The 27,313-nt window shown below is 38.8% G+C and overlaps 1 protein-coding gene across 10 annotated transcripts in view; it reads right to left on the minus strand.

Moving 5' to 3' along the window:
- PAK3 (p21 (RAC1) activated kinase 3) overlaps positions 1-27,313 on the minus strand; it is a 277,882-nt gene that overhangs the window by 30,284 nt on the left and 220,285 nt on the right. For all 10 annotated transcript variants that reach the window (XM_060293075.1, XM_060293076.1, XM_060293078.1 and 7 more), the window contains 3 exons: positions 22,299-22,430; positions 20,666-20,831; positions 12,023-12,086 (listed from right to left, as the gene is read on the minus strand). In XM_060293075.1, the coding sequence (XP_060149058.1) occupies positions 12,023-12,086; positions 20,666-20,831; positions 22,299-22,430 (362 nt within the window). The remainder of the gene's footprint in view (positions 1-12,022; positions 12,087-20,665; positions 20,832-22,298; positions 22,431-27,313) is intronic.

Raw genomic sequence — 27,313 nt, forward strand, 5'->3', positions numbered from 1 at the left:
GGTTCTTCATGACCATTTTTTCCCCCTTAGATTCTATATAAATGTGTTAGCATATGGTATTTGTTTTTCTCTTTCTGACTTACTTCACTCTGTGTGACAGACTCTAGGTCCATCCACCTCACTACAAATAACTCAATTTCCTTTCTTTTTATGGCTGACTAATATTCCATTGTATATATGTGCCACATCTTCTTTATCCACTCATCTGTCGATGGACACTTAGGTTGCTTCCATGTCCTGGCTATTGTAAATAGAGCTGCAATGAACATTTTGGTACATGACTCTTTTTGAATTATGGTTTGCTCAGGGTATATGCCCAGTAGTGGGATTGCTGGGTCGTATGGTAGTTCTATTTGTAGTTTTTTAAGGAACCTCCATACTGTTCTCCATAGTGGCTGTATCAATTTACATTCCCACCAGCAGTGCAAGAGTGTTCCCTTTTCTCCACCCCTTCTCCAGCATTTATTGTTTCTAGATTTTTTGATGGTGGCCATTCTGACCGGTGTGAGATGATATCTCATTGTAGTTTTGATTTGCATTTCTCTAATGATTAATGACGTTGAGCATTCTTTCATGTGTTTGTTGGCAACCTGTATATCTTCTTTGGAGAAATGTCTATTTAGGTCTTCTGCCCATTTTTGGATTGGGTTGTTTGTTTTTTTGATATTGAGCTGCATGAGCTGCTTGTAAATTTTGGAGATTAATCCTTTCTCAGTTGTTTCATTTGCAAATATTTTCTCCCATTCTGAGGGTTGTCTTTTGGTCTTGTTTATGGTTTCTTTTGCTGTGCAAAAGCTTTGCAGTTTCATTAGGTCCCATTTGTTTATTTTTGTTTTTATTTCCATTTCTCTAGGAGGTGGGTCAAAAAGGATCTTGCTGTGATTTATGTCATAGAGTGTTCTGCCTATGTTTTCCTCTAAGAGTTTGATAGTGTCTGGCCTTACATTTAGGTCTTTAATCCATTTTGAGCTTATTTTTGTGTATGGTGTTGGGGAGTGTTCTAATCTCATACTTTTCCATGTAGCTGTCCAGTTTTCCCAGCACCACTTATTGAAGAGGCTGTTTTCTCCACTGTATATTTTTGAGCCCATGCTCTTAACCACCATTTCATGTTCTGTTATAGATCTTTAGCGTTTTTACAGCAATGCTAAGTGCTAAGTGCAACCGTGGTACTTCCCAAAGCCCACGTTTGTATGTACTATGCTAAGCCACCTCCCTAAAATATTTCTCTTGCCTCTAATTTTCTATTCGCTTAGTCCATGTGCCCCCTTGTGAACCATTTAGTTTGTCCCTGAGCACGATAAGTCTGATTCCTTTGGCATAACCATACAAGATGGTTCTTCCGTTTTCTGAATCAATTAAGATTGGTCACGTGGCCAAGAGTGAAGTGGACCCAGAATTAGTGCTTAGGACTGGACTTTATCATTCTGCCGAGTATTTAAGATACAATTACTCCTTGTAGGCCCCTATGTAGAAATTGTCTCACTGTATTAATTCACTTGATATAAAAATATACAGATATATTTTTCAATGCTACCATACATTCACTTGTTTTGTTGAGACATATGTCCTTTAGGGCTCCGGAATGGTGAGGAACAGCGTTAGTACGGCTTGCAATAACTCTGCCAGAAAGGGAAAGATTCAGAGTGTTTTCTATAATTTGCCACTCAATTAAAAACTATCGGGCTTCCCTGGTGGCGCAGTGGTTGATGGTCCGCCTGCCGATGCAGGGGACGCGGGTTCGTGCCCCGGTCCGGGAGGATCCCACATGCCGCGGAGCGGCTGGGCCCGTGAGCCATGGCCGCTGAGCCTGCGCATCCGGAGCCTGTGCTCCGCAACGGGAGAGGCCACAACAGTGAGAGGTCTGTGTAACGCAAAAAACAAAACAAAACAAACAAACAAAAAAACCTATCACTAAATTAAAAACAATAAAATTGCCCAAAAAATCATGTTATCTAAGTCCCTTTCTAAGTACACAGAATGTAGCGAGGGCCAGGGGGTACAGTTTTTAATTACTAGGATTATAAATAGTAACGGAATTTTTTGTTCTTTAGCTAGGGCATGACCTTTCCCAGAGTATTCATGATCATCTAATTTTAAATAGAGCTGTAACACATTATGGGTGTGGTGCCAGGGAGCTCAGTAGATTATAGTCCAGTGATAATGAGGCCACATTTACAGGCCTTAATCCCTGGAAAGGCCAGCTAACTCTCAACTACTCACTCCAACATTAAGTCTAAGCAGCTGTTTCCCTGTGTGTGCCACTGGTTTCAAGAGGGCCTAGACAGGAAAGGGGGGCGGGGGGCTTAATACAAGCTCATTACTATGGCTGGAAAAAACAACTTGAAGTGCAAACTCTGCTAATGGTGGTTGACTGAGTGGCATCATCTTTCTTTACAAGGGACAGCACACAACACAGGGCATTTAAGAGCATTAAGTAGAACAAAGAGCATCTTCCATTGCTCCATAAACATTGTTCTTCACAAATGCTAATGTATTTCCAATCCCCTTCATCACAAAGCCTATTATGAAGCTCAGACCACATCTATTTAGTGCCTCATAGCTGTGTTCTACCTTGTACGGCCCAAAATAGATCTGATGAGGAAGCAAATACTTTTGGGGTGGGTGGTCTCACCCAAAGAATCGCTTCTGTAAGCACTCTAGACACCACTTCTGCTCTTGCCCACAGTTTCTTGAGCAAAGAAAAACAAGTCAGAGCACTTTATTCTCAGCACTTATCCCTGAGTTCTGTGCTGTACACTACTTCGTCAGATTTGCAAAACAAGCTGTTATTCATCAAGTCCTTTAAGAAACAAGTTTCAAAAATATTCATCTTCCATATGGGAACGTCATGTTAGAGTTAAGAAAAAGAGGGCTCCTCACTGAGTAGCAGAGAGAAGTCTGAAAAATACCTAACATGATATATTTACTTTCTCAAGCATTGAAACTAAAATTAATTTAGAGGGATGGGGATTGGGGGCTTCCAAAAAATGTTTGTTTGCCATTACTGATGAGTTGGTCATATCATCATTCTACATAATGATACGATTGGCAAAGACCCAGATGTTAGATAAAAATTCCTTTGGTCGGATACATATCTTTATGCATAGGAGGAAAATGATTTCAAGAAATGCTCCCACTGTCAGCTGCTGACAAATTTAGCTGCTTGGCTGATCTAATCTATACGAAGAGATACTACATGCAACAAAAGATACTTTGGCGTAATACAAACATGGGCTATGTCGACGAATGGATTCTTCAGGATAGCCTTTTGTTTCGACACATAATTTCTTGTTAGAATTCCTTTCTTAAACACTTTCCCCTTTGAAGATCGGTGTGGGGACAATTTTTATTATAGTACTAAAATTCCACATATTTGAACACGGTTGTGTTGGCGAGAGTGTGGACAAACAGGCACCCTCAAACACTGCTGGTGGGAGTGTTCAATGGAACAACCTCTATGGAGGGCAACTCGGAAATGCAAAATGCACATATCCTTTAATGTAACAATTCCACTTTTAGGAATTTATCCTAATGATAAATCCGCATATGTATGAAGTGGCTTGTCAGGATCTTCACTGAAACCTTGTTTATAGCAGCAAAATATTGGAAACAAACTAAATGTCTACCAATGGGGGCCTAATTAAATAAAGTATGGTACATCCAAACAACAAAACACTGTGCCTCTGTTAAAAAGAATGAGGTATGAACATGGAACCATCTCTAAGACATAGGCACATAATAGAAAAGGAGATATATAACGTTTTAACATTTGTGTTAAAAATACATGCATCGTGCACGCGCGCGTGCGCACACACACACACACACACACACAAGGAGAAATGTACCACGTATACCCAAATACAAGGTAAGGGGCTCTCCCCCAATTTTTTCCTCAGGAGAAAAAGGGAATTGCCTTGTATTCAAATCCTTATAAAATCGCTCATGTAATGTAGTAATTCTCCATATCCATTTATTTTTATCCATAAAGTACAGTTTAGGAGAGATACATTAGGTTGAAATAGTCTCAATCAATGCTAGTTTGGGACTCTCATAAAGAGTATCTGTCAGAATTGGAAAGAAATGATGTAAATAAATTATTTCTAAAGGTATGATCTCATAACTGCAGGTGTTAGATATCATAAACAAGCTTTTTAAAGGTCACTTTCAAATTAATGCACTGAAAAGGGCTCCCAGTAGCCAAAGATGGGACAGTTTGACCATCAAAAACAATAATAAATGAGATTAATTGAAACAAATTGAAAACATAAAAATCCCATGAGTTTATAAAGATATTTTTTTAAATAAAAGAGAATGCCTTCTTCTCCCACTTAAAAAAAATCAAAACACCTTTCATTGGACACTTTTGGAAGTAGCGTGGGTACCAACATCTTACACTGAAAACGGGCAATTTAAAAATTAAGCATTTATCTTGATTTCCCTGTATGAACTATATTTCAGGGTAATCAAAGACTCCCTAAAATACAAAAGTATTTTAACTGATAAGTGTAGAAGGAATGACAGAATTAGAAAATTGCCATTCTGTTAACCCCTCATGAAATAATTGATCTGGGCAATAATCATCAATAGATGAAATCATTAGATGAAAGGCTGATGACAACTTTGCAGGGGAGGGGACAATCACCCACTGGATCTTCTGATCAATCTACTCATCACTAAAATATGGGACAATTAGACACTGTACCTCCTGATACAATATAATATGACACTGTACCTCCTGATACAATATAATATGAAACATATAGCACCACCACCTATGAAGAAACCTTGCCAAAAATTGAACCTCAGCCTAATTAAGCTTCTAGATCTAACTGCCATTTATAGGAAATACAGGAAATATGGGAGCAAGATAAATGGCATCAAATGAAACTAATAGACAAATCCAGAAAGTGTATATTCTACAAGATGCTGATGAGTTTCTTCAGTAAGTCAGTGGTAGTGGTAAAAGAAGGCGGATGCTTTAGAGTACAGAGACTTAAGAGACACAACCAAATGTGATATGTGAATCTTTTTTGGATGCTGATTTGAACAAATCAACTATACAAACTGCATTTTTTTAGACAACTGGACAACTCTGATTATCGACTGGGTGTTAGAGGTTAAATTTATATATATATGCGTTATATTTTATTTATTTATTTATTTACTTTTACATCTTTATTGGAGTATAATTGCTTTACAATGGTGTGTTAGTTTCTGCTTTATAACAAAGTGAATCAGTTATACATATACATATGTTCCCATATCTCTTCCCTCTTGCGTTATAACGGCATCGTGATTATATTAAAAACATTGATAAATGTTGAATTTGGGTCATAAGAATATGGGAGGTCCTATACTATTTTCTCTACTCTTGTGTAAGTCTGAACATTTGTAACAGAAACTTTAAAAAGTGATATAGTAGAAAGTTACGTTGTGAAGATTTAAATATACACCTACAGGACAGATTTGGAAAACAATCATCTGAATGTTGTATAAATGGGTAATTGTAACTAGGAATAAAATATCCAGGCACAGAATCATATGTAGGTTAAAAAATATTTTATCTCAAAGATCTTAGAGGGAAGTCAGACGATGTACTTAGCTAACTGCTGGGGGACTCAAAAAGGGGCTCTGGGATTACAAAAACAATACAGATGCAGAGGCAGATTTTGAATTATACCGCTCGTGAAACGTGAGAGTAGAAAAATCTCTCCTAATTTATACAATGTGTGGTTTTAAATATGTAAATAAGGGCGAATTAACAAGTTAAACATCACAAGTAGACATTCACCATTTATTCATATATCTGATAGTTTGTGTATTTAGGTGAGTTAAAACACAGTGCACCACCTAATATTTGAGCATACATGGTATGTGTGAGCACACTTGCACACATGTGTGTGTGTGTGTGTTTGTAGGTCCGCGTATGTGCGCAGAGATTCTATGAAAATATTACATACGAAACTAGAAACAACATCTTTTTGGAAGTTTCCTTTGTGCAGCGTAACTGGGAGGCTGAGGGAAAAGGGTTGGAGGGACACTTACTTTTCACTGTCTACTCCTCTGTACCTTCTGAATGTTATACCATGTCCAAGTATTATCTACTTAAAAGAATTAAACTCAAACAAACAAACAAATAAAACACCCCATAGTATTGCTTGTATCTCTCAATTTGTTCCATAACACAGCCCCAACTGATCTTTCTAGCATTATTTCCTGTTAATTCTCCTGCCAAACTGTACCTTCGACTGTCTACAGAATTGGAATTCTTGATTTAATTCTTCTGGTCTTTTTGATACTCATTCATCCAATACTTGCTGAGTATTTACTCTATGCCAGACATCGTTGCACGCCCTAGGGATATCAAAATGAATGAAACCTACAGTCTGAAGTGAGTTTTCATTTGGTTTTCTTCAACGGAAACTTCCCATAATCCCAATTTGTTAAATCCCACACCTTCTCAAGTCACTATTCAAACGCACCCTCCTTGAAGAGTTCTTCATCATATCTCCTCCATGGCTATAAATGATCTGTCCCCATAGCTCTTTTTTTTTTTTTTTTTTTTGTGCGGTACACGGGGCCTCTCACCGCTGCGGCTTCTCCCGTTGCGGAGCACAGGCTCTGGACGCGCAGGCTCAGCGGCCATGGCTCACGGGCCCAGCCGCTCCGCGGCATGTAGGATCTTCCCGGACTGGGGCACGAACCCGCGTCCCCTGCATTGGCAGGCGGACTCTCAACCACTGCGCCACCAGAGAAGCCACCCCATAGCTCTTTATAATTACATTACATTACTTACTGTATTTTGCTCTCTATAATAATAGTAACTGTGGGTGTGACTTTTACCCCTAAAAATAACTTATCGTTTATGGAGTCCTTCACTATGTGCCATGTACTGTGCAAAGCACTTTAAATACCTTCTCTCATTCCTTTCTCACAACCTTATGAGGTATGTGAATTCTGCTTACAATGACAGAAAACTGGTGCTTAAAGAAACTAAATAACTTGCCCACAGCCTTCTGATTTCAGAATCTGGACTCTGTCTTTCTCTTCAAATTTCCCCCAAATTCTCCCTTTATTCCATCATGGTTTTCAAAGTTTCAAGCAATTTTACATGTCTAGACAAGCTAAGATATAAGCGGTGTAGACATGCCTGTGTGGATCAAAGCTGTAGGACTCAGGACATACACAGAAAAGATGAGTTAGGGCTGGGGTAGCCAGAGAGAGAGATTCATGGGGGAGATGACAGTGAAGATAGTGTGTGGATAAAGTATGGGGGAAAGGTACACGCATTTGGGAGTAGGGCGGACCTGCTTACTTCTCGATACAACTTTCCGTTTCTCCCCGTCAAATGTTCAGAACCTGGTTCTTAACTACTACTCTGCACTACACATAGTAGGCCCTCAACAAAATTTCGCTGAAGGAAACACGTTATTTGTTAAACTGGATCCAAACCATTTCCTCTGAGCTGCTTCCTCAAAAATATTTGTTTTATTATAATGTTGAAGAGAAAACAAATGGAAACCTCAAAGAGAAAAAGAGTCTGTTGTTCAGTGCATTCTCATTTAAGGAAAGACCTTAAAATGAATTCAAATATATTAATGAGAAATATGTCCGCACAGCTGCCAATGTTCGTGAATTCAGCCCTCTGTTACGTAGCTACTGCTTACTCAGGAATTACACAGGTTTGCCAATGATAGCTGTTGACTGAAAATAAATATTTAATTTTGCTGTCTCACCCTACCTCATTTATTAAACAAGTTCTTTTATATAACTATCCTAAAGAGTGAAGATTCTTTAAGTCTCCACCAGATGTATTTCTGACAAACTCATATTGTCAAGTTAATGATATTTTGGGGGGTACCAGTCCCTTTTTCTTTCTTTCTGTTTTTTTTTAAAACTTTACATACATCTGCTCAAAATATTTAGATTTGGTGGCCACGTACAGAACACTTTTCACAGCAAACCTGATGAAATAATGTCATTTTTAGCTTTCCACTCACAGCTATGGCCTCCAATGATTAGACATGCAATTCTGAATTTGATTTATGGAAAATGGAGCCCAATTCTCTGGCCCCAGGCCTGAATGCTGGGATGGCAGAAACCCATGCTGGAAAAATTTTGTTTTCCAAGTAGATGAGGGTGATTAATGGAGAGGTTCCTCTCAAATCCAGCTCCCAAGAGTAAGCTGCTGTGCTCCAGGAAGCTAAAAATGGAATACTGGGGCTGATTATTCCTAGCTCCAAATGATTACGGACATAGGTTTGAATGTCACCATCAATGAAAAGAAAAAAAAACTATAAATTGAGAGTAGAGACTAGTTTATCTAACTTGGTCAATAATTCATGGGAAAATCCATTGAGAGCAATTTAAATAAAAGAAAAATTAATTTAAGTGGGTTCTTTTCTGGTCTAGAAAGAAATAAAACAATATTTTGCTCATCCCTTTAAAAATTAAGAACAGAGAACAAAAATCTACCAAAAATGAAAAAAAAATCGTTAATTAAATAAATGATAGAGTTACAGTAAATAAATAGATTTAAGTTACTAGCTTATATCTTAAAAAGCTACATAATTACATCTTGATTTTATGACCATTTTGGTTGGGTGTGTGTATGAAAATGGGCAGAAGGTGAAGCCAACATGGATGAAAAAGACAGACATGCAGCACACACAAATACCCAAAAGAGAACAAAATCAGATGTGGTGAGGCTGATCTAGTGATTATGAGAAACAGTTAAAGACACACTGCAAAAAACAGAGACAGAAAGAGCAAGATACACATGTATATACTCATGAAAAGACAGAGGACAGAGGAAAAGGAGAGCTAGAAAGACAAACATTTTCATTAGTTCAACAAATATTTATTGAGGCAAAAACAGATCCAGAGAGATGGGGGAAGCAGACAGGCGAAGCTCTGTAAATCCCTGAGCTTGGCCAAATGAACTCTGACTGTTGATCGAAACTGTACAAAATTGTTTTGGGGGGATCCACCAAGTACAACAGCACTATGCTAGACAGTAAAAGCGACAAAAGGATAAATCAAAAAGACTCCCCACCCTCTAAGGGTTTATTTAAAAGTTGAAGGGGGTCTATGAGTGAACTCTCTGCTGGTTTCATCATTCTTGAAAATGATGAACTTGCTGGGAATATAAAAGAGAACTTTCCGCAGCGGCAAGCAGGATTTCTCCTTTGATTTTTCATTGTAGATTATAAAGGCTTTACAAAGGTATGCAGAAATACAGAACTTTCCTCTTGCACCTTCAGAGGTCAGAAGCATAAATAACAACCAGGAGGGGAAATCTCTTTGGTATGCCAAGTTGTTTGGCAGCCTAATCTTTGTTCCTGGAGGAATCAGTCTTGCTTCATTACCTAGTATCTGGGAGATATTTGAAACCATCTCTTACTTTTTTTTTCTTTTCTGAATTTAATGATATTTTTGGCTCAGTTGGGTCTAAGTGAGAATGAGCAATCAAAACAAAATTATAACATTTTCCGCTCCCCAAAAGACAACTCCGAATATAAAAACACTTTATGAATAAATAAATAGCTCCCATTTAAACCTACAACTAGGGCCGTGTTTGTCCATTAGACATATAATGTGAACCATATTTTATATTTGGGGGAAACTCTATTTTCAAAAGCTCAAAAGGTGAAATTAATTTTAATAATATATTTTATTTAACACAATGTATGTAAAATATTTAAGCATGTAACCAATATAACATTTATTAATATGATATTTTGCATTGTTTATTTCATAGTAACTTTTTGAAATCAGGTGCATGTTTTATACTTGTAGCTTACCTCAGTTTGGACTAGCCACATTTCAAGTGCTCAATAACCACATGGCTACCATATTGGACAGCAAAGATCTGGAATGCTACTTCTCTATGGATTGTGTATCATTTCCTATTGTTAGCTCCATCAAAGATCCAACTAGATTAAACTAAAATCTAAAAGGTAACTTTCGCCTTCCAAGTCACCTTAGTACAAAATACTGTGTTCTTTTAACCTGCCTTGTGGTGTTAACCTTTTGGACAAAAAGAAAGTGAGCTGAGGTTTGTACATGGACTTGAGAAGGCACGGCTTCCTGACTTAAGTAAAGCAACCAGTTCACTAGAACTTCTAGTTTACTAGAAGTTAAGGAGGAAAACTCCAGGTGAAATAATGGCTACAGAAGCCAGCCCTACCCTGCACTTGGGTGAATTGAGTAAGCATGTCACCCAAGGTACCCTATTTAGCCTCTTCAAGCATTCATCACTATAGATTGTAAGTTCCTTGAGGGCCCACACTATCATTAGTGAGCTCTGCTTCTCTCGCGTTTAACAGTGCCTGGCATATAGTTGGTGTTCAATAAGCGTGCACTGAACAAATAAATTAATTCAAATAAATACAGTCTCTCATTTGCACTAGACACATTTCAAGTGCTCCATAGCCACAATGTTAGTGGCTATCATATAGGACAGTGCGGATGTAGAACATCTCTATCATCACAGAATGTTCTAGGGGACAGCACTGTCCTAGAGCAATGGGCAGAAATACTATTTGACTTGTTAAGTTTTAGGGGTCCTCTAGAGACCACAAAACCTTTTTTTAGGAGCACGGGAGAATACCAGTGACAGCAAATGACAAAGAAAGAAGCAAGAGCACAAACAGGTATATATTTTGCCCTCCTAGAAAGTTTAAATGCAGCAAAGTTACGGTTTCCACTGCAAGAAGACACTTGGCCATATATTTCTCCCTTAGTTTCTGCCCCCTTCTTAGGGTCTTCTCACCTTGATTCCCACCAGGCACAGTCCCCAAGAGTGTCCCTCTTACCCTCTAGCCAAAATGTCTAATGAATGTTTTCCCTTATTTCCCGAGATAAGTTGGCAATTTCAAAAGAAACTTTAGTAAAAAAGCTGGGGGAAAACGAAATAAAATACAAAAAATCACAAAAACAGTCAAGCTTATATACAGTCTATAATTTTCTGAAGCTAAGAATCCCAGGAAAAGCAGTGAGGTGCTTGAAGAAATCCTACATTCCCTTATCTGAAAACAGACTCCAGTGGCTGAGGGGCTAGCACAATTCTGCAGGCACATTAGCTGTATCCCTTTCTTCCCAGCCCCTTGTTTCAGTCAGGAGACCTCTGGGGTGCCTGACATACAGTTGTTGGTACACCTAAATATCTTGTCTCATTTCCCATTTAAGGACACCCCTTTAGAACGCTTCATTTCTCTTTAAACAAAACATTTCCCTGTTTCAAACCCTGTTGCCTACTCAGGCACTCCTGTTTAGTTTCACGTGAAGGCTTGAGAAACATGTCTAATTACAGCTGGCTTGTAGAACTGGTGACTCCCACCGTTAGCACTGGTGAATGATCTAGCCCCCTGGTTTCCAGGTCTAGTTGATGGTCAGGATTATCTGAGGAACTGTCCCAAAGTTCAGATTCCTGGGCCCCGCTCCAGACTTCTGAATCAAATCTCTGGCAGTGGAGCCTGGGAATCTTTATTCCTACAAGCATACTAAGTGAAAATGATACACTCCATCCCATTTAGGGATTATCGATCTATTTCTTCCTTACTCAGATAGCCAACTCTGCCCACCTCTGGATCACTCAATCAGGACCTTCCTTACCATCACTCTGTCACTTTACAGTCTGAGAATGAAACAGGATCTTAAGCATAACATCCATACAGATGTAGAGGGGGACAGGGATAAAGGGGGTTTTCATACAAGCTTAGAGGTTTCTATAACTCTACTGCTTTTCTAGACGAATCGGTTTGAATCGTGTAACTCTATGGGATGAAAGCATCAGTAAATAATTCACTGTTAAGCTAACAATAGTGCAGATTCCAGCAGGATATGTTCCTAGGTTAATGAACAGTCTGACAGCCAGAAAGGCCGATATTAAGAATGCAAAACATGAATGTAACCTAGAAAATGAGAAGCATAATTTACCAGAAATTCAAGCTGTTATTGCACTTTAATATATGTCTCTGGTGCTCATCTTTTGACAGTTCACATAATAATCACTTACCCTTGACCTATTTTTTCAAATCTTGTGTATTTTTTCTTTGGGTCACCAACACTCACAATGCTTCCTGAGGGGAGGGAGGGGAGAGAGAGAGAGAGAGAGAGAGAGAGAGAGAGATTTAAATTGATTGATTTTCCTCTATTTAATATTAAAATTTAAGATGCCAGAGTCAATGACAAATAAAATATTACAGCAATATTCTTATGTGATTTCTATAATTTATATGGATAATGATATATTTTATTAAAGTAACAAACAGTAATATATTAATTAAACTAGTAGTAATAACCCAGATGCTTATACTCAAAATTGATGATGTTTGGGAAACAAGAAGGACTGATCATAACCCAACATTTATAAAAAGTTCCCATAAAAGGATACTGTAGATTAGGAGATTAAAACATCTAAAGGACTTGCACATAGTATTTAATAAAATCACTATCTTCTCTGAATTGGAGTAAAATCGAGTGCTACAGTACATTCAGTTTTGCTGGAAAAATATCTCTTGAGCAATTAATATGCACCCAGTACTGCACTAAGGGCGATGGGGGATGGGGAATGGCTCTAATAAAGAATAAAGGTTAATCATAAAGTAATGAGACTTACTGTTTTAAAAAAACTTACACCCCTGTACACCTGAAACTAATATAATATTGTAAAACAACTATACCTTAATAAAAATTTGTATGATTATAAAATAAAATCCTAAAAAAACTCCATACATCCCTGAACCTAGGCCCCTATTAGCACTCCAAACATTTTTAACAGCTTTACTGAGATATGATTTCCATACCATAAAGTTCACTCAAAGTGTACAATTCAGTGGCTTTTAGTAAATTTTTAGAGTTGTGCCAATTTACTCAATTTTACCATGATCTCATTTTAGAACATCTTTATCATCCTAAAAAGAAATCTTGTACCTGTTAGCAGTCACTCTTGGTCCCCTCTTTGCTTACCAACCCATCCCTAGGCAACCACTCACCTACTTTCTGTTTCTATAGGTTGTTCCAAACATTGTGGAGTAAGTTTACAAGCCACACAAGAAAACCATTCATTTATCATGTTTGGCTCTGGGAAAAAATATTGGTTTTTGCAATTTCAAAATTTCCAGTCCAGTCAATACTTGCCACCAATCAGAATAAATCTAAAGGAAGTGACATTGACTCTCCAATGCAATGCTCAAATAGGTACAGAAAAATTCCGTGCCACGGCAGCATCGTGGGAATAAGTTCTCAAGTGGACTACTTGGAAGGGAATCATTTATTTGGATCCTTCTGGCCCTCCCTTCTTTCCTTATGGAAGCAAAAATCAGTATCATTACCTTTAAGTTATATCTTACTAACATGGCCCCTATTCAAAGAAGTGTAGAGTCAGTTAGTATAACAAGATTTATACACATGAACTAATTAAGAGAAGGTCTGTGGAGTCTATCTCCTAATTGTCACTCTTATCCATTCCCTCCTCTTCATACCCATGGCCACTGCCATTGTTCAGGTCCTCAACATCTCTTGTTCAAACAATTGTGCTGGTCGTGACCTACCTCTAAACTCTGCCTTCTCTAATTCCTTGTCCACAATGCCTTTGGAATAGGGTAACCATGTAACTCATAAACGAAGACTGTCTTGGATAAACTGAGATGTGAGGTCAGCCTACTTCAGAGTGATTTCACTCCATTATCCATAAATCGTCAAAAGTTCCCCCTTACTACAGGATCAATTTCAAATTTCTTAGTCTGGCATAGAAGGCCCTTTACCATCCAGCAGCATCTAGCTCCTACCTAACCAGTCTAACCTCATATTATTCCTTTCCTCTCCGTCCCTCCGACTTTATATCCTAGCAACACCATCACTATCCAAGGCTTTGGTCTTTAGACATGCTCCCCCTTTCCCTTTCCTATCAAACCCATGAATTCCTATTTATTATTTAAGTGTAATATCAATATTCTTCTCTGATCATTCTAATGAGACTTACATGCTTCTTTTTGAGGGCAGGAAGCTTGTCTTTTCATCCCTGTAACTTCAGTGCCCAGAACAGTGGCTGCCACTGAATTTGCTGACTAAATGAATGTGAACAAGCAAATATGTATTCAAGAGCTAAACTGTGTGCTACAGACGATACTTTGTGCTAATTTAGACATGATCTATTTTCTGGGCTAGTGAACAACTTCATTCAGACCTACCAGTAGATAGTATACCTGGAAAAAAAAATGTTTCATTCATGGGTTGTTCATCCATGGTTGTTAGGTTTGTTGTTGTTTGTTTTTCGTAAGAGAAGTCCATGTTTCAGTTAGGTTAAATAAGAGTCACGATATGTGAGTCGTTGTAATTCTTTTCCTCTTGTATTCCCAATCTCAGTCAATGGTACAACTATCTGTCTACTCAGTAGCCCGAGTCCGAGATCTGGGAGTCACCCTGACTTATCCCTTACCTTCACTCCCCATGTGTGTAGTTGTCCACTGAGTCCTGGGCCTATATCTGTTTACCTCCTAGATACTTTTTGAATCTGTCGTCTCCTCATTACTACTGTTCTAGTTAGGCCCTCACCATTTTTTGTTTGGGCTATTCCGACAGCCTCCTAACTGGATTCAGAATTTCCAGCCTCTGCCCACTCGAGTCCAGGCTCCACACCTATGTCAGGATGCTCTAAGTGCAGACCTGATCACGTGATTCTCTGGTTCAGGGGTCCTGGATGCTTCCTCAACACCTACAGGGTAAAGCTCAATCTCCTTGGCATGGAATGCAAGGTTCTTTGTATCTGGCTCTTGCTTCATTCTCCATCTCATCTTCCCCACTTCCCCACTAGAACCTTATGCTCTCACCATAACAAACGAATTGTAGCTCATGATCAGATCCTGCTTAGCGACTTGGCTCCCTCTCTTAAAACTCCAGTCCTCATATCCACCACCAATTCTACTGATATACTCAAGTGGCACTGAATAAGTTAATGTTCCCAACCATATACTTTTATACTTTCTTTACATGCTATTCTCTGCCCGCAATGTCCTTCTTAAGTTTTCTTCCTGGCAAGTCCTTATTCACGCTTCAACTCAGCTTCAGTTATGCCTCCTCTAGGAAGGCTTCCCTGATGTTTTTGGAATAAAATTAATAATTTCCCTTCTCTGTACTGCCATTGTACCTTCTCTCTCTCTCTCTCTTTCTGCCTCCTCTTTTGCTTTTTTTCTTGTTTTTGCTCTTGCTCTCCTTCTCTGTACTTAATATACCATCCATCTATATCTATGTATTTGACATCCCCTTATAGACTGTGTCGTAAGGACAGGGGCCATGTCTTATTCATCTCTGCATCCTCAGTGCTTCCCCATATAATGCTGTATGTGAAATACGTTGGTTACTCAATAAATGTCTATTGAATTAAACTCAAATAAAATTAGGAATTACATTTAGTAAATGCCCCGCATTTTAAGGCAGGGGTTAGAGAATGTATTTTACTTGAGCTATCTCTATAGAATACCACCAATGTAATTCTGAGTTGCTATTTCATTTTTCAGATTGTCTCACAGATTTCTACATCACTGAGAACTACCTTCCTTCAAGCCAGCTGTGAATGGGTAAGGACCTGGAACTTAAAAAATTTTTAAATGAAATGATTTTAAAGTCACTTGAAACCACAGTTTTATTAAGCAGTTTAAAGTCTTCTAAGAAAGTTATACTATTAAGTTGCTGAGCAAACTCTTTTCCATAGACTGAACAAAAGCAAATAAGCTTCACCCCAAGCCACTTTCTGAATTATGACCAATTCCAATTGGCAGGCTTCAGTTAATGAGGTTTTTATTTTATTTTATTTTTATACAGCAGGTTCTTATTAGTTATCTATTTTATATATATTAGTGTATATATGTCAATCCCAATCTCCCAATTCATCCAACCTCCCACCTCCCACGCCTTGCTTTCCCCCCTTGGTGTCCATACATCTGTTCTCTACATCCGTGTCTCTATTAATGAGGCTTTATGGCAGTAAATTATTCAACTTTTATTTCCATGGTATGCAGGATAAAAACAACAACTGGGAATAAATCCTTTCATGAGGATTACCAAAAGACAACCATTTTGAGGCGCTTCTGCTTCTGAATTTAACTGCTATTCTAATAAAATGGCGTCCTCATGCCCATTACCAGTCACAGGAGAGTGTGTGCTGCCATCTACTGATGCTAAGCAAGTGAACAGCAGGCCTTGTGTACAATTCTGAATTACAAAACAAGCTTTTACAGTGACCTCTTTCATCAGAGCCATTATAATTTGTGTTCATAAATTATACTAAAGAAAGGAGAAAACCTTGGTACACAATAGGGATAAAGAGACAAAATTCAGCAACTCAACATCAAAAGGAAAAAATGATGGCAATACCAGAACAACTTCCAACCAGAGCAATTTCCTAAATGAGAAACAAACCATTCACTTTAAAGTACAAGGATTTAAGAAATCACTAAATACTAGTATTTGAAAATAGGCTTCATGATGTGGTTTCAGTGACAGAAAAGCCCATCAGTGTGTTCTCCTACATATCAAGGAAACTAAGTTGAACTCCAAGCATTAAAAGACTGTCTGTTTGGCATAATGAAGGTTTTGATTTCTGAGAAAAAGCAAAAGAACTCTCTAAACTAATATTAGTTCTATCTGAGGGGGGATTCGGAGAAAAACTTTTGAGTGGGGAATGCTGGGGGAGGGGAGGGACTAGAGGAGGAGGTGATTGCACAATTCTGCTGACAGTCAGCACCTTTTGAAAAATTTCACTAAAATGTAGGGGTTTCTTTATTTTCCAGCAGATTCAGACCAGACCACAATGAACAAGGCAGACCCAGGCTATCTGTCTGTGTAAAACTGAAAGATGATCTGTTCATTTCAGCCATTAATGATCCCATGGTCTGGCTCCCACAATCAGTATCTGTGTGGAAGAAGAATAGCCTGACAACTCTGTGGTCTGGGCTGCCCACGTCATAGTAATCAGATCCCTGAGACTGAAGGTGAGGCCGCCCTCCCCTCCTCCCCACGCTTATGGTGGGGTCCACCCTGGTATGGGCCGTAGGCCATTTTCCTACCTCCCTGTCTCCCTTTTCCCTCTCCGTTGCCTCTTAGTACAGGCTCCTTTACTCCTTCCCCAAGCCCCTCCTCCTCAGTGATTTCTGTACAGGGCCCATACATCTGGGATTATTGCTGGTTTCAAACATTCTGTCCCCCTGAAGATCCTAGGCCCCAATTTTTTTTTTTTTTTTTTTTTTTTTTTTTTTTGCGGTACACGGGCCTCTCACTGCTGTGGCCTCTCCCGTTGCGGAGCACAGGCTCCGGACGCGCAGGCTCAGCGGCCATGGCTCACGGGCCCAGCCGCTCCGCGCCATGTGGGATCTTCCCGGACCAGGGCACGAACCCGTGTCCCCTGCATCGGCAGGCGGACTCTCAACCACTGTGCCACCAGGGAAGCCCCCGAATTTTTTATAGTGAAAAATACGGTTGCTCTCATTGTGGAAAACACAGCATAATAATTCTAAGCAACTATTTATTGTGCTGGGTGGCTTACATACTTTGCCTCGTTTGGTCCTCACAAAATCCCCATTATACCAGTACAATCGTCTCCATTTTTCAGATGAAGACACTAAATTTTAGAAGAGTTCAGTGACTTGTCTAAGGACACACAGCTGGTCTGGGTCTATGACTCACTCAGACTCAGTTATGATTCACTTCAAAGTCTGTCCTATTGTATTATCTTAATAAGGCTTTATATTCATGTAATAAAATAGTAACTACCTTTTATTGAGCACCTATTGTGTACCAAGTACTCTTGCTGGAGGTTTTTACATACATTATTCTCATTGAATTATCATAATGCTATAAGGTTGGTACCATTATTATCCCCATTTTTCTTAATGAGGAAAAAGAGGTCCAGAAAAGTTACAATAACTTGCCTAAAGTGACACAGCTGGGAGCAATGGGCTTGCGATTTGAATCTGGGCCTTTCTGACGCCAATACCTGTCCTCTTAGCCATAGGTTGGGCTACGTAAAATCCATCCTGTAGACAGAGTCCTAAAATGTAGTTACGATTCTCATCCCCATTTGGCCAATAAGAAATGAAGGTTCAGAGGGGTTCAATAACTAGCTTAAGGTTATATAAGCGAGTAAGTGGCAGAGACAGGGCCCAGGGAGGGTGATGGTGAAGCAGAAGCAGGAAAGACTGACTTTGCAGACTTTGCAGTAAAGCTCAGCCTGGATTTGCTTCGTGAAAAACACTCCTCCATTTCTTGGCAGGTGTGCCCTGCCGACATCTGTGAGCACAAGGTAGGGTTGAGAGTTGCAGGTGGCCCACAGGCTGGAGGGAAAAAGATTCTCTCTAGGCCCAAGCATTCTCCAATAGAGAAAACAACTGACTTAATTCTTAATTAAAAATGTAATCAATCAAACATGGCTTTTTCCTCTTCATCATGTTGCTCAGTGTAGGGCAGAATAAACAACAAATTATAAAAACCACAGCTCCAGAACCCTTACAGTTTGCAAGCAAAACAAGATCTTGCCCCCGCCTCAAAATAATGCCTTTTTCTCTGTCAGTGAACTTAAGAAAGCTATACATGTATTTTCATTATAATAAATCTACTGAGACTTGAACCAGTTATCAAATAATCAATTTTACTAAAGCGAGGCTGCTAGATTTTTAAAATCTGATATATTCTCACAGGTCGTGTAAAGTAAAGGAAAAAAACTGAGGCAATTGTCTGAATACTTGAACTGAAATTATCCAGGCAATTCTTTCCTTTATTCCTTCCGTTTTACACAAATAGACAGCTGGCAAATGCAGAAGCAAAGTGGGTAATGGAAATAGTATAAGCTTTGAAGGCAAACAGATATGAATTCCAACTCTGGCTCTGCCACTCATTAGTTTGGTGATCTGGTCACTCCAGCTTTTTGAGGCTTACTTTCACTGATCTATAAAATGAGGCTATGAAAATCTACCACAAGGGATTACTGTGAAAATTAAACTTGATAATGTATGTGAAGTGGTCAGCAGAGAAGGCACTTAATAAATGGGAATTATTGCTGTTGTTATTAAGGAAATAGTTGGTATTAGCACTAGAGGCATGTTTGATCGTGTACAGTAAAGTCGGTTGGCTCAATTGGTCCCTCAATTCCAGTTCTGAGCGCTGACAATGGCAACCCAAACCTTTGCCTTTCCAAATACCTCTGTGTCAGACTGTCTCAACATCAGCACTGTTGACATTTGGGGCTGAATAATTCTTTGTCGCAGAGGGAAAGGAAGGAGGCTACCCTTTGCATTATAGAGTGTTTATAAGCATCCTTAGCCTCCATCCACTAGATGCCAGTGGCATTCCCTGTGCTGTGACAATAAACATGTCTCCAGATACTGCCAAATGTCCCCTGGAGGGCAAAATGGCCCTACGACCACCTCTGCAGAGTCTTCCTGTGGCCTATAGCCTGCACTGCTCTCTTCCTTTCCTGAGTTCTTTTAGACAGTTGCATGAAACAAGATGGTCTCCTATTCTCTCACTGTATCACACTATTAAATCTTATCTTCCAAATAAAATTGTAAGTTTCTTAATATCAGGAAATTGTTTTTCTATGGTTTCCTCCAAAGACTCTGGCATAGAACACGTAAGTAGGAACCCAGTAAAGATGCATTTGTCTGCTCATTTTTTCACCCATTCAATCAACAAGCATCCGTTAAGTGCCTCTCTGTACCAGGCACTTTATTAGAACTGGATGTACGGGAAAAGAAGGCACAATCTCTGTCTTTAAAGAGCTCCCAGTCTAGTGAAGGAGACAGACAAGTACAGTGTGATATTTGCTGCAATAAAGGCAGTGAAAAGAAGGTCCATTGACTCAGACTGAGAGAGACAAGGAGGGCTTTCCTGAGGAGGTGTCTTTTGAGCTGAGGTTTGAAGGATGAGTAGGAGGAGTTAGTCAGATTGGAGGCACGAACTGTAGATAACTAGTGATTTGTCAGATGCTTTTGTAGTATGAGTTTAATGAATGTGCTTCACAGAACTTTGACTCTTTTCAACAGAGGATTTTTTTTTAAATCTCTTTGACTCAGAAAGCTAAGTGGAAGAGGAGTGTTTTGTAAAATGGAGCGAGTGTGTATGTACAAGCCTGGGTACACTAATGACACTGGGTACACTGGGTACACTAATGACACTGCAGGAAGGAGGCTGTGAGCATTTGCTGGCCCTGCCTCCCTGTCCACGTAGCAATGTTCCTAAATTAAGAGAAAAGGCAATTTTATCGTGGCCACCCACTTTGATTGACTGTGTTGGGTTTTGAGGTTGAACTATCCATCATGATCGATCAGGTGGGGGCCCCTGGGGTATGATCATAAGATCTTTTTCGTCAGACTGATCCCCTTTGGGGGTATAATCTTAAAATAAAACATACTACTTAATTCATTTAGTGAAGTTTTCACCTTGATTGATGTTTTTCAAGTGAAAATGCTTGGTTTTTGTGCAATTAGGAGTATGAGGGAGGGGGTGATCTGGAATACACAGTGAGTCTCAAACTTTTCATCTTGTGATGTCAGGGAGCCTGGAGTTCATGCAAGCAGGTTCAAATTTTTAAAGGTTCAATCCCCACTGTAGGTGGAGAAACCCTCTCATGAAGAAACTAACGATGGCAAAACAAAAAACAACTCACTTAGCTTCTCTAGGATCTCCTCATCTGTCATCTTGGATTTTTTCCTTTGCCGATCTGTGTTTCTATACAAAGTACTGGAATTGGCGTTCTCAGCAGAAGGTGGTGTGACCTCTTTATTTGGTGCTGCTGGTGAAGCAATGGATTCAACCACGGAACGAGTGTAGATCTTAAAGACAAAAAATCTGGTTACAGATTAAAGACCAAAATAATGCTACAATTGATGAACCTACATTGACACATCAGGATCACTCAAAGTCCATAGTTTACATATGGTTCACTCTTTTTTTTTTTACACATACACACAATGATTTATTATCATGTACTTTCATAATTATTAGATGTATCCTTTACAATAACGACTTCAGAAGTATCCATTTTTGTAGATCATTAATAAATTCAATGTTCCTTGAATCCAAAATCACTAATTGGGTATGGGTAATACAGATACTAGTGAAAATTCTATAACTAAAGAGTTGTAAGACCTTAGACAATTAAATCACTTTCCTAAAGGTTTTTTTTTTTTTTTTTTTGCAGTACGCGGGCCTCTCACTGCTGTGGCCTCTCCCGTTGCGGAGCACAGGCTCTGGACGTGCAGGCTCAGGGGCCATGGCTCACGGGCCTAGCCGCTCCGCGGCATGTGGGATCTTCCCGGACCGAGGCACGAACCCGTGTCCCCTGCATCGGCAGGCGGACTCTCAACCACTGCGCCACCAGGGAAGCCCCTTCCTAAAGTTTTAGGGTCTGACTATGCCTGATATCTCTCTTCTAATTCTCAAAATTTATGTTTGGCCTTCCCCTCTGAGTCTTTCTTTTCAGAAATGCCTTTTCTGTCTCCCATTATCCTTTATATGGGATGGCAGCCTCCAGGGCCATCAATTTCTGTAGAGATGCTTACCAAACTGTATTTACCTACAAAAGTCAAGTAGGAGGAACTAGAGGAACATACTATAATGAAGGTAGAGTTGGGCTGTTGTATTTTTGGCCACACAGAGACCAATAGGATTATGATATTCAAGTACCCTATTTTTCATCACTTTCAATCCATCAATCACATGGTTCACTCTTAATGCACATTCTATGGGCTTGGATGAATGTATAATGACATGCATCCATCATTATGGTATCACACAGAGTATTTTCTCTGCTCTAAAAATCTTCTGTGCTCCACCTATTCATTCCTCCCTCCACCCCGCCCCTCAACCTTTAATGAGTTTTTAAAGACAAGTGATTTCTATCAAAAAAGATCTTTAAGTTGCTTCAAGTATACTGCCCTTGAAAACGCTCAGGAGCTAGTCTTTTGAGGCCCCCAGACATGCTGTGCTAATTGTGGTCTTGGTGCCTCTGCGTATGCAATTCTTCCTACCAGATTCCCATGGCTTTTGTTCTCTTTCTTAACTTCTGCAGCAGTTTTAAAATTTAGCACTTATTTGTATATTGCTTGGTATTATTCTCTAATTGTCATGTGCTAATCTGCATCCTCAAACAGCAACCCCAGTGAAATTTTTATCTTATACTCTAGTTCCGGGAACATAGATGCTCAACAGATACTAGGTGATTAACTAGATTCTGACTCTAGGACTATGCCAAAGGACGTCTGTTGAATCATTTGGAAACACGGTCACTTGGGACTTACTGATTTTGTGTGCTCTGGTCTTGGTGCGATGACTGGTGGCGGCTCATTGTCGTCTTCTTCTTCTTCCTCTTCTTCATCTTCTTCTTCAGACACAGGGGGAGCCAAAGGAGGCTCTGATGCTGTTTTTGTACTCTTACGGTAAAAACAAAGTTTAAAGACCAGATCTTAACTCCTCATTGTTTCTCTTCAGAAGTGAGAAAAGGGAGATAAAATATCTAAGCACGTAGGGACAGGAAGGAACTTCATCTTTTACAAATGCACAGAACCATCTACAATTTGGTGGCCAGAACCTGCCCGCATTCAGAGATAAATTCAGGTCAGGATTTAAGCACCATGAAATTTTAAAACTTCCTTTTATTTTCCACTGAGCTCAAAAACAGTGAGCTATTCATTGAACATTTTCAAGTTCAGTGTTCTTGAAATCAATGAATATATTTTAAAAATCAAATTAATTGCTATTAACGCCTTGAATTGGTACCGGGCAGATTGTCAGTGTGTTGATTGACAGTTTGTCAACCAGCAAATGGCTATTTTGTGCCTAAAGATCAGAGCATGCGTATGGCATAAATACAGCTCTGCAAATATTCACGAAGTACAAGCGAGCCCATAAATGTTTCTTTCCTGTTCAGCCTCCTGGAAAGAAGCACTCCGAGAATAACAGACATGAAGATTTAAGGAATCCTCATCTACATAAATAATTGTCAATCTCAACCAACAGGTAAATGATGATTTGCAATGAGAAAAATTTCAATAACACCAAAAATAATGACAGCAACCACAGTATCTAGGGTTGGTTCTTGATCATTCACATTAATGCAGGGGTAGAATGGTACCAAAGGTGGATTTTGAAATAACTATGGCCATGGTACTCAAAGTGTGGTCCCCAGATCAGCATCATTAGCATTATCAAGGAATTTGTTAGAAATGCAAATTCTTGGACCCTATCCAGACCTATGAATCAAATTCTGGGGGTGGGACCCAGCAATCTGTGCGATAACAAGCCTTCCAGATGATCCTGATGCTTGCTTAAGTTTAAAAATCACTGAACTATGATATAGGTCTTTGTTGCTCAGTATGATGGCTATTCAACACTTAAAATGTGGCTAGTCTGAGTTGAGATGTAAGGTGTAAGTGAAAAATACATACCAGGTACTGAATACATAATAAGAAAAAAATATAAAATATTTCCTTATTGCTTTTTATATGGAGTGTATGTTGAAATAAAAATATTTTAATATGTTGGGTTAAATAAAATATATTATTAAAATTAATTTCACCTATTTCTTTTTACTTTTAAAAATGAAAGTCAGAAAATTTAAAATTACACATATGGCTTTTATTACATTTCTGTTGGACAGCACTATTATAGATGGTTTTTGAGTTTTTGTTGTGTGTGTGTGCATGTGTGTGTGTACTTGTTTATGCCTTTGAGTACACTGGCTCAGGCTAAGCCTAAAAAGAATTTTCTTTCTTTCTTTCTCTTTCTTTCTTTCTTTCTTTCTTTCTTTCTTTCTTTCTTTCTTTCTTTCTTTCTTTCTTTCCTTTTTTCTTTCTTTCTTTCTTTCACATCTTTATTGGTGTATAATTGTTTTACAATGGTGTGTTAGCTTCTGCTTTATAACAAAGTGAATCAGGTATGCATGTACATATAGCCCCATATCTCTTCCCTCTTGTATCTCCCTCCCTCCCACCCTCCCTATCCCACCCCTCTAGGTGGACACAAAGCACTGAGCTGATCTCCCTGTGCTATGCGGCTGCTTCCCACTAGCTATCTATTTCACATTTGTTAGTGTATATATGTCCATGCCACTCTCTCATTTTGTCCCAGCTTACCCTTCTCCCTCCCTGTGTCCTCAAGTCCATTCTCTACATCTGCATCTTTATTCCTGTCCTGCCCCTAGGTTCTTCAGAACCATTTTTTTTCTTAGATTCCTTATATGTGTGTTAGCATATGGTCTTTGTTTTTCTCTCTCTGACTTATTTCACTCTGTATGACAGACTCTAGGTCCATCCACCTCACTACAAACAACTCAATTTCATTTCTTTTTATGGCTGAGTAATATTCCATTGTATATATGTGCCACATCTTCTTTATCCATTCATCTGTTGATGGACACTTAGGTTGCTTCCAGGTCCTGGCTATTGTAAATAGAGATGCAATGAACATTTTGGTACATGACTCTTTTTGAATTATGTTTTTCTCAGGGTATATGCCCAGTAGTGGGATTGCTGGGCCATATGATAGATCTATTTGTAGTTTCTTAAGGAACCTCCATACTGTTCTCCACAGTGGCTGTATCAATTTACATTCCCACCAACAGTGCAAGAGGGTTCCCTTTTCTCCACACCCTCTCCAGCATTTATTGTTTGTAGATTTTTTGATGATGGCCATTCTGACTGGTGTGAGGTGATACTCATTTCAGTTTTGATTTGCGCTTCTCTAATGATTAGTGATGTTGAGCATTCTTTTATGTGTTTGTTGGCAATCTGTACATCTTCTTTGGAGACTAGAAAGAATTTTCATTCCTCGAGGACAAAGTTCCTGAGGCCGATGCAGACAGCCTACTAATAGACTGTTACATCAAAGGACCTCAGTCTGTGATTTAAATCCACTGTGGATTTTCTATAATCATGTATAAACCTACGGTGGTGTAATAGGTATAACCATATATCTTTTTGGAGCCAGCAAGATTTATATACTGTGACAAGACAACTTAGAATTTATAAATTTGAAAGAATATTTGATTGCCTGATATATACGCTGAGTGGTTTATAGATTGAAGTTTATATGCTTACTTGATATTGTTTTTCTATTTTTTTTAATTTTTAGTTTATATTGGAGTATAGTTGACTAACAATGTCGTGTTAGTTTCAAGTGTACAGCATATTTATTCTTAATTTAGCCAAAACAGCTGGGCTATTACATTGGGTTGTGGCTGCGTGGATAGCAACATATATTAATGACGTTATATTTCTAGATAAAAAATCAGTTTCTTTTTGTGAAAGACTAATTCTTCAGGGCACCTCAGGGCACAGGGAGAAGTTGTCTTTGGATTAATGGTATTTGCTTTGATATTATTTTGTTCCAGAAACTTCTACTCCATCTTATGCCAGCTGGGATCCAGAATGCAACTAATTACTGTTCCTTGGTAGACGGGCAGAACCTGCATATAAATTGACTCGTTTCTATATGGCAAACGATGCTATTTTATTCATCAGGCAATAAGAACCATGCCTAGGAATAATAAGCTTTACGTGTGCCTAAGAAAATATTTGAACTCAGAAATAAATCATCGGCTCCAAAATGCCACAAGAAAATGATAAAATTTGTCAGTTAATGTCTAATTAAATGTCTGTTAAGTATAATATATGTCAACTTAATTAATTAGTTCTTTAAATTTAGTATTTATAGAAATTTCATTATATTAAAAAACAAATTATAGGTTAGGCTGTTCTATTTAGCAACAATTCTTGAGTATTCACTATGATTTCTAAGAAGTTACACCTAACCATAAATTAAGTGCTACTTATGATCAAATAATCTCAAAATTAACATTTTAAAAATTACTTTTAAAATTTTATAGCAAAAATAAAAAGTGGGGTATAGAGGCCCTTTAATATACTTGATATATTTGATACAATGCATCACATGTCCTCCATAAGTGAGAGTGTATATACAGCCTATGAGGATCTAAAAGTGGCCCAACCCTTAAACTGGTACAAAGACCAACCAGTGCCTACTGGCCAAGAGGTAGCCTTGCACATTTCAGTTCTCGCTAATTTACTAGAGAAGATCCACCTGCAAAATTTCACGGACTGATTCTTAACATTCATTACTATCCTCACTATCCTAATTTCATATGGGGGACATTCCAGTCTCTAAGGATGGACTAAGGGACTATTCGAAAACCTAAAGATTTTCATCCTTTGAGGGTTTACAGGGCAGGAAGAAGATACATGTCTGTTTATCTGGGACCAAACACTATGCTGCCATGTTGGTTGGCTGGAAAGAATGTGTGACCTTCAGTGGACATTATGTTTTGGATGTTGGTTGGGCCAGGGAGCATTAACCACCCAGCATTACACATAGATACCAGGCCTTGGTACTAAGAATTGAAATGAACATAATTTCTTGCTCCTGTGTATTTTTTCCACAGATTTTCCATCCCTGTGTAAATAACACTGGGGCTGGGCATACTTTCTTTTCCCTGTGTTAAACAATATCAAGATGGAGCATATTTTCCTGTTCTTATGTTACACAATACTGAGAACAAGCAAAAATAGCTTAGCTTCTCACTTTAAGAAATACTTGTTCTTGGAAGATAAGACTGAACCAACTGAAGTAATTTACTTATTAAGAATAACAACAGCTTGCTCACCAAAACTCTATTCAAGACCCTCACTTTGCTGTATTCCCCAATCCAAAGTTACTTTATCAGAAACACTGCACGATCCTAACTCTTTTCTTGTCTTGCGAGACCTGCTTCAAAATCACATAGCCGTGCTCCAAAACCCTATAGATATTCTCCCTTGACATCCCGTTTCTAAGACACTGGCAGTGCTCTTTCTTGCTCCTGTAAGTGTAATAAACTTAGCTTTCCTTGATTAACAGCTTTTTTTGATGGCCTTTGGGGGAGTCAAAGTTATAATGTTGCTACACTCTTCCTTCCGGGCTGAGGATTACTATGTCTAGTATGTCTAAACTTGTAAAAATAGAGACAGATGGATATCAAGTAAGGAATTTTTTGTCTTTTTGAAATTAAGTATTTTTGACAGTCATTATGTCACACATTCAGTCGAGCTAGGCAGGTTATTCTTAACCTGATTGGGTCTTGGACTCATTTCCAATTCTAAAGGGTTTGGCCTATCTCCCCAGAAAAATACAGGTAGACACATATTTTTACATATAATTTCAAGAGTTCAAATGTCTTCTGAAGCCCATTCATGGACTCCAAGTTGTAAATCCTGCTCTAGAGAATACACCAGCTAGTGGAACTACCTTAGGAAACTCTCCT

Source organism: Globicephala melas, chromosome X (assembly GCF_963455315.2).
Source record: "Globicephala melas chromosome X, mGloMel1.2, whole genome shotgun sequence".
NCBI classification, from domain to species: domain Eukaryota; kingdom Metazoa; phylum Chordata; class Mammalia; order Artiodactyla; family Delphinidae; genus Globicephala; species Globicephala melas.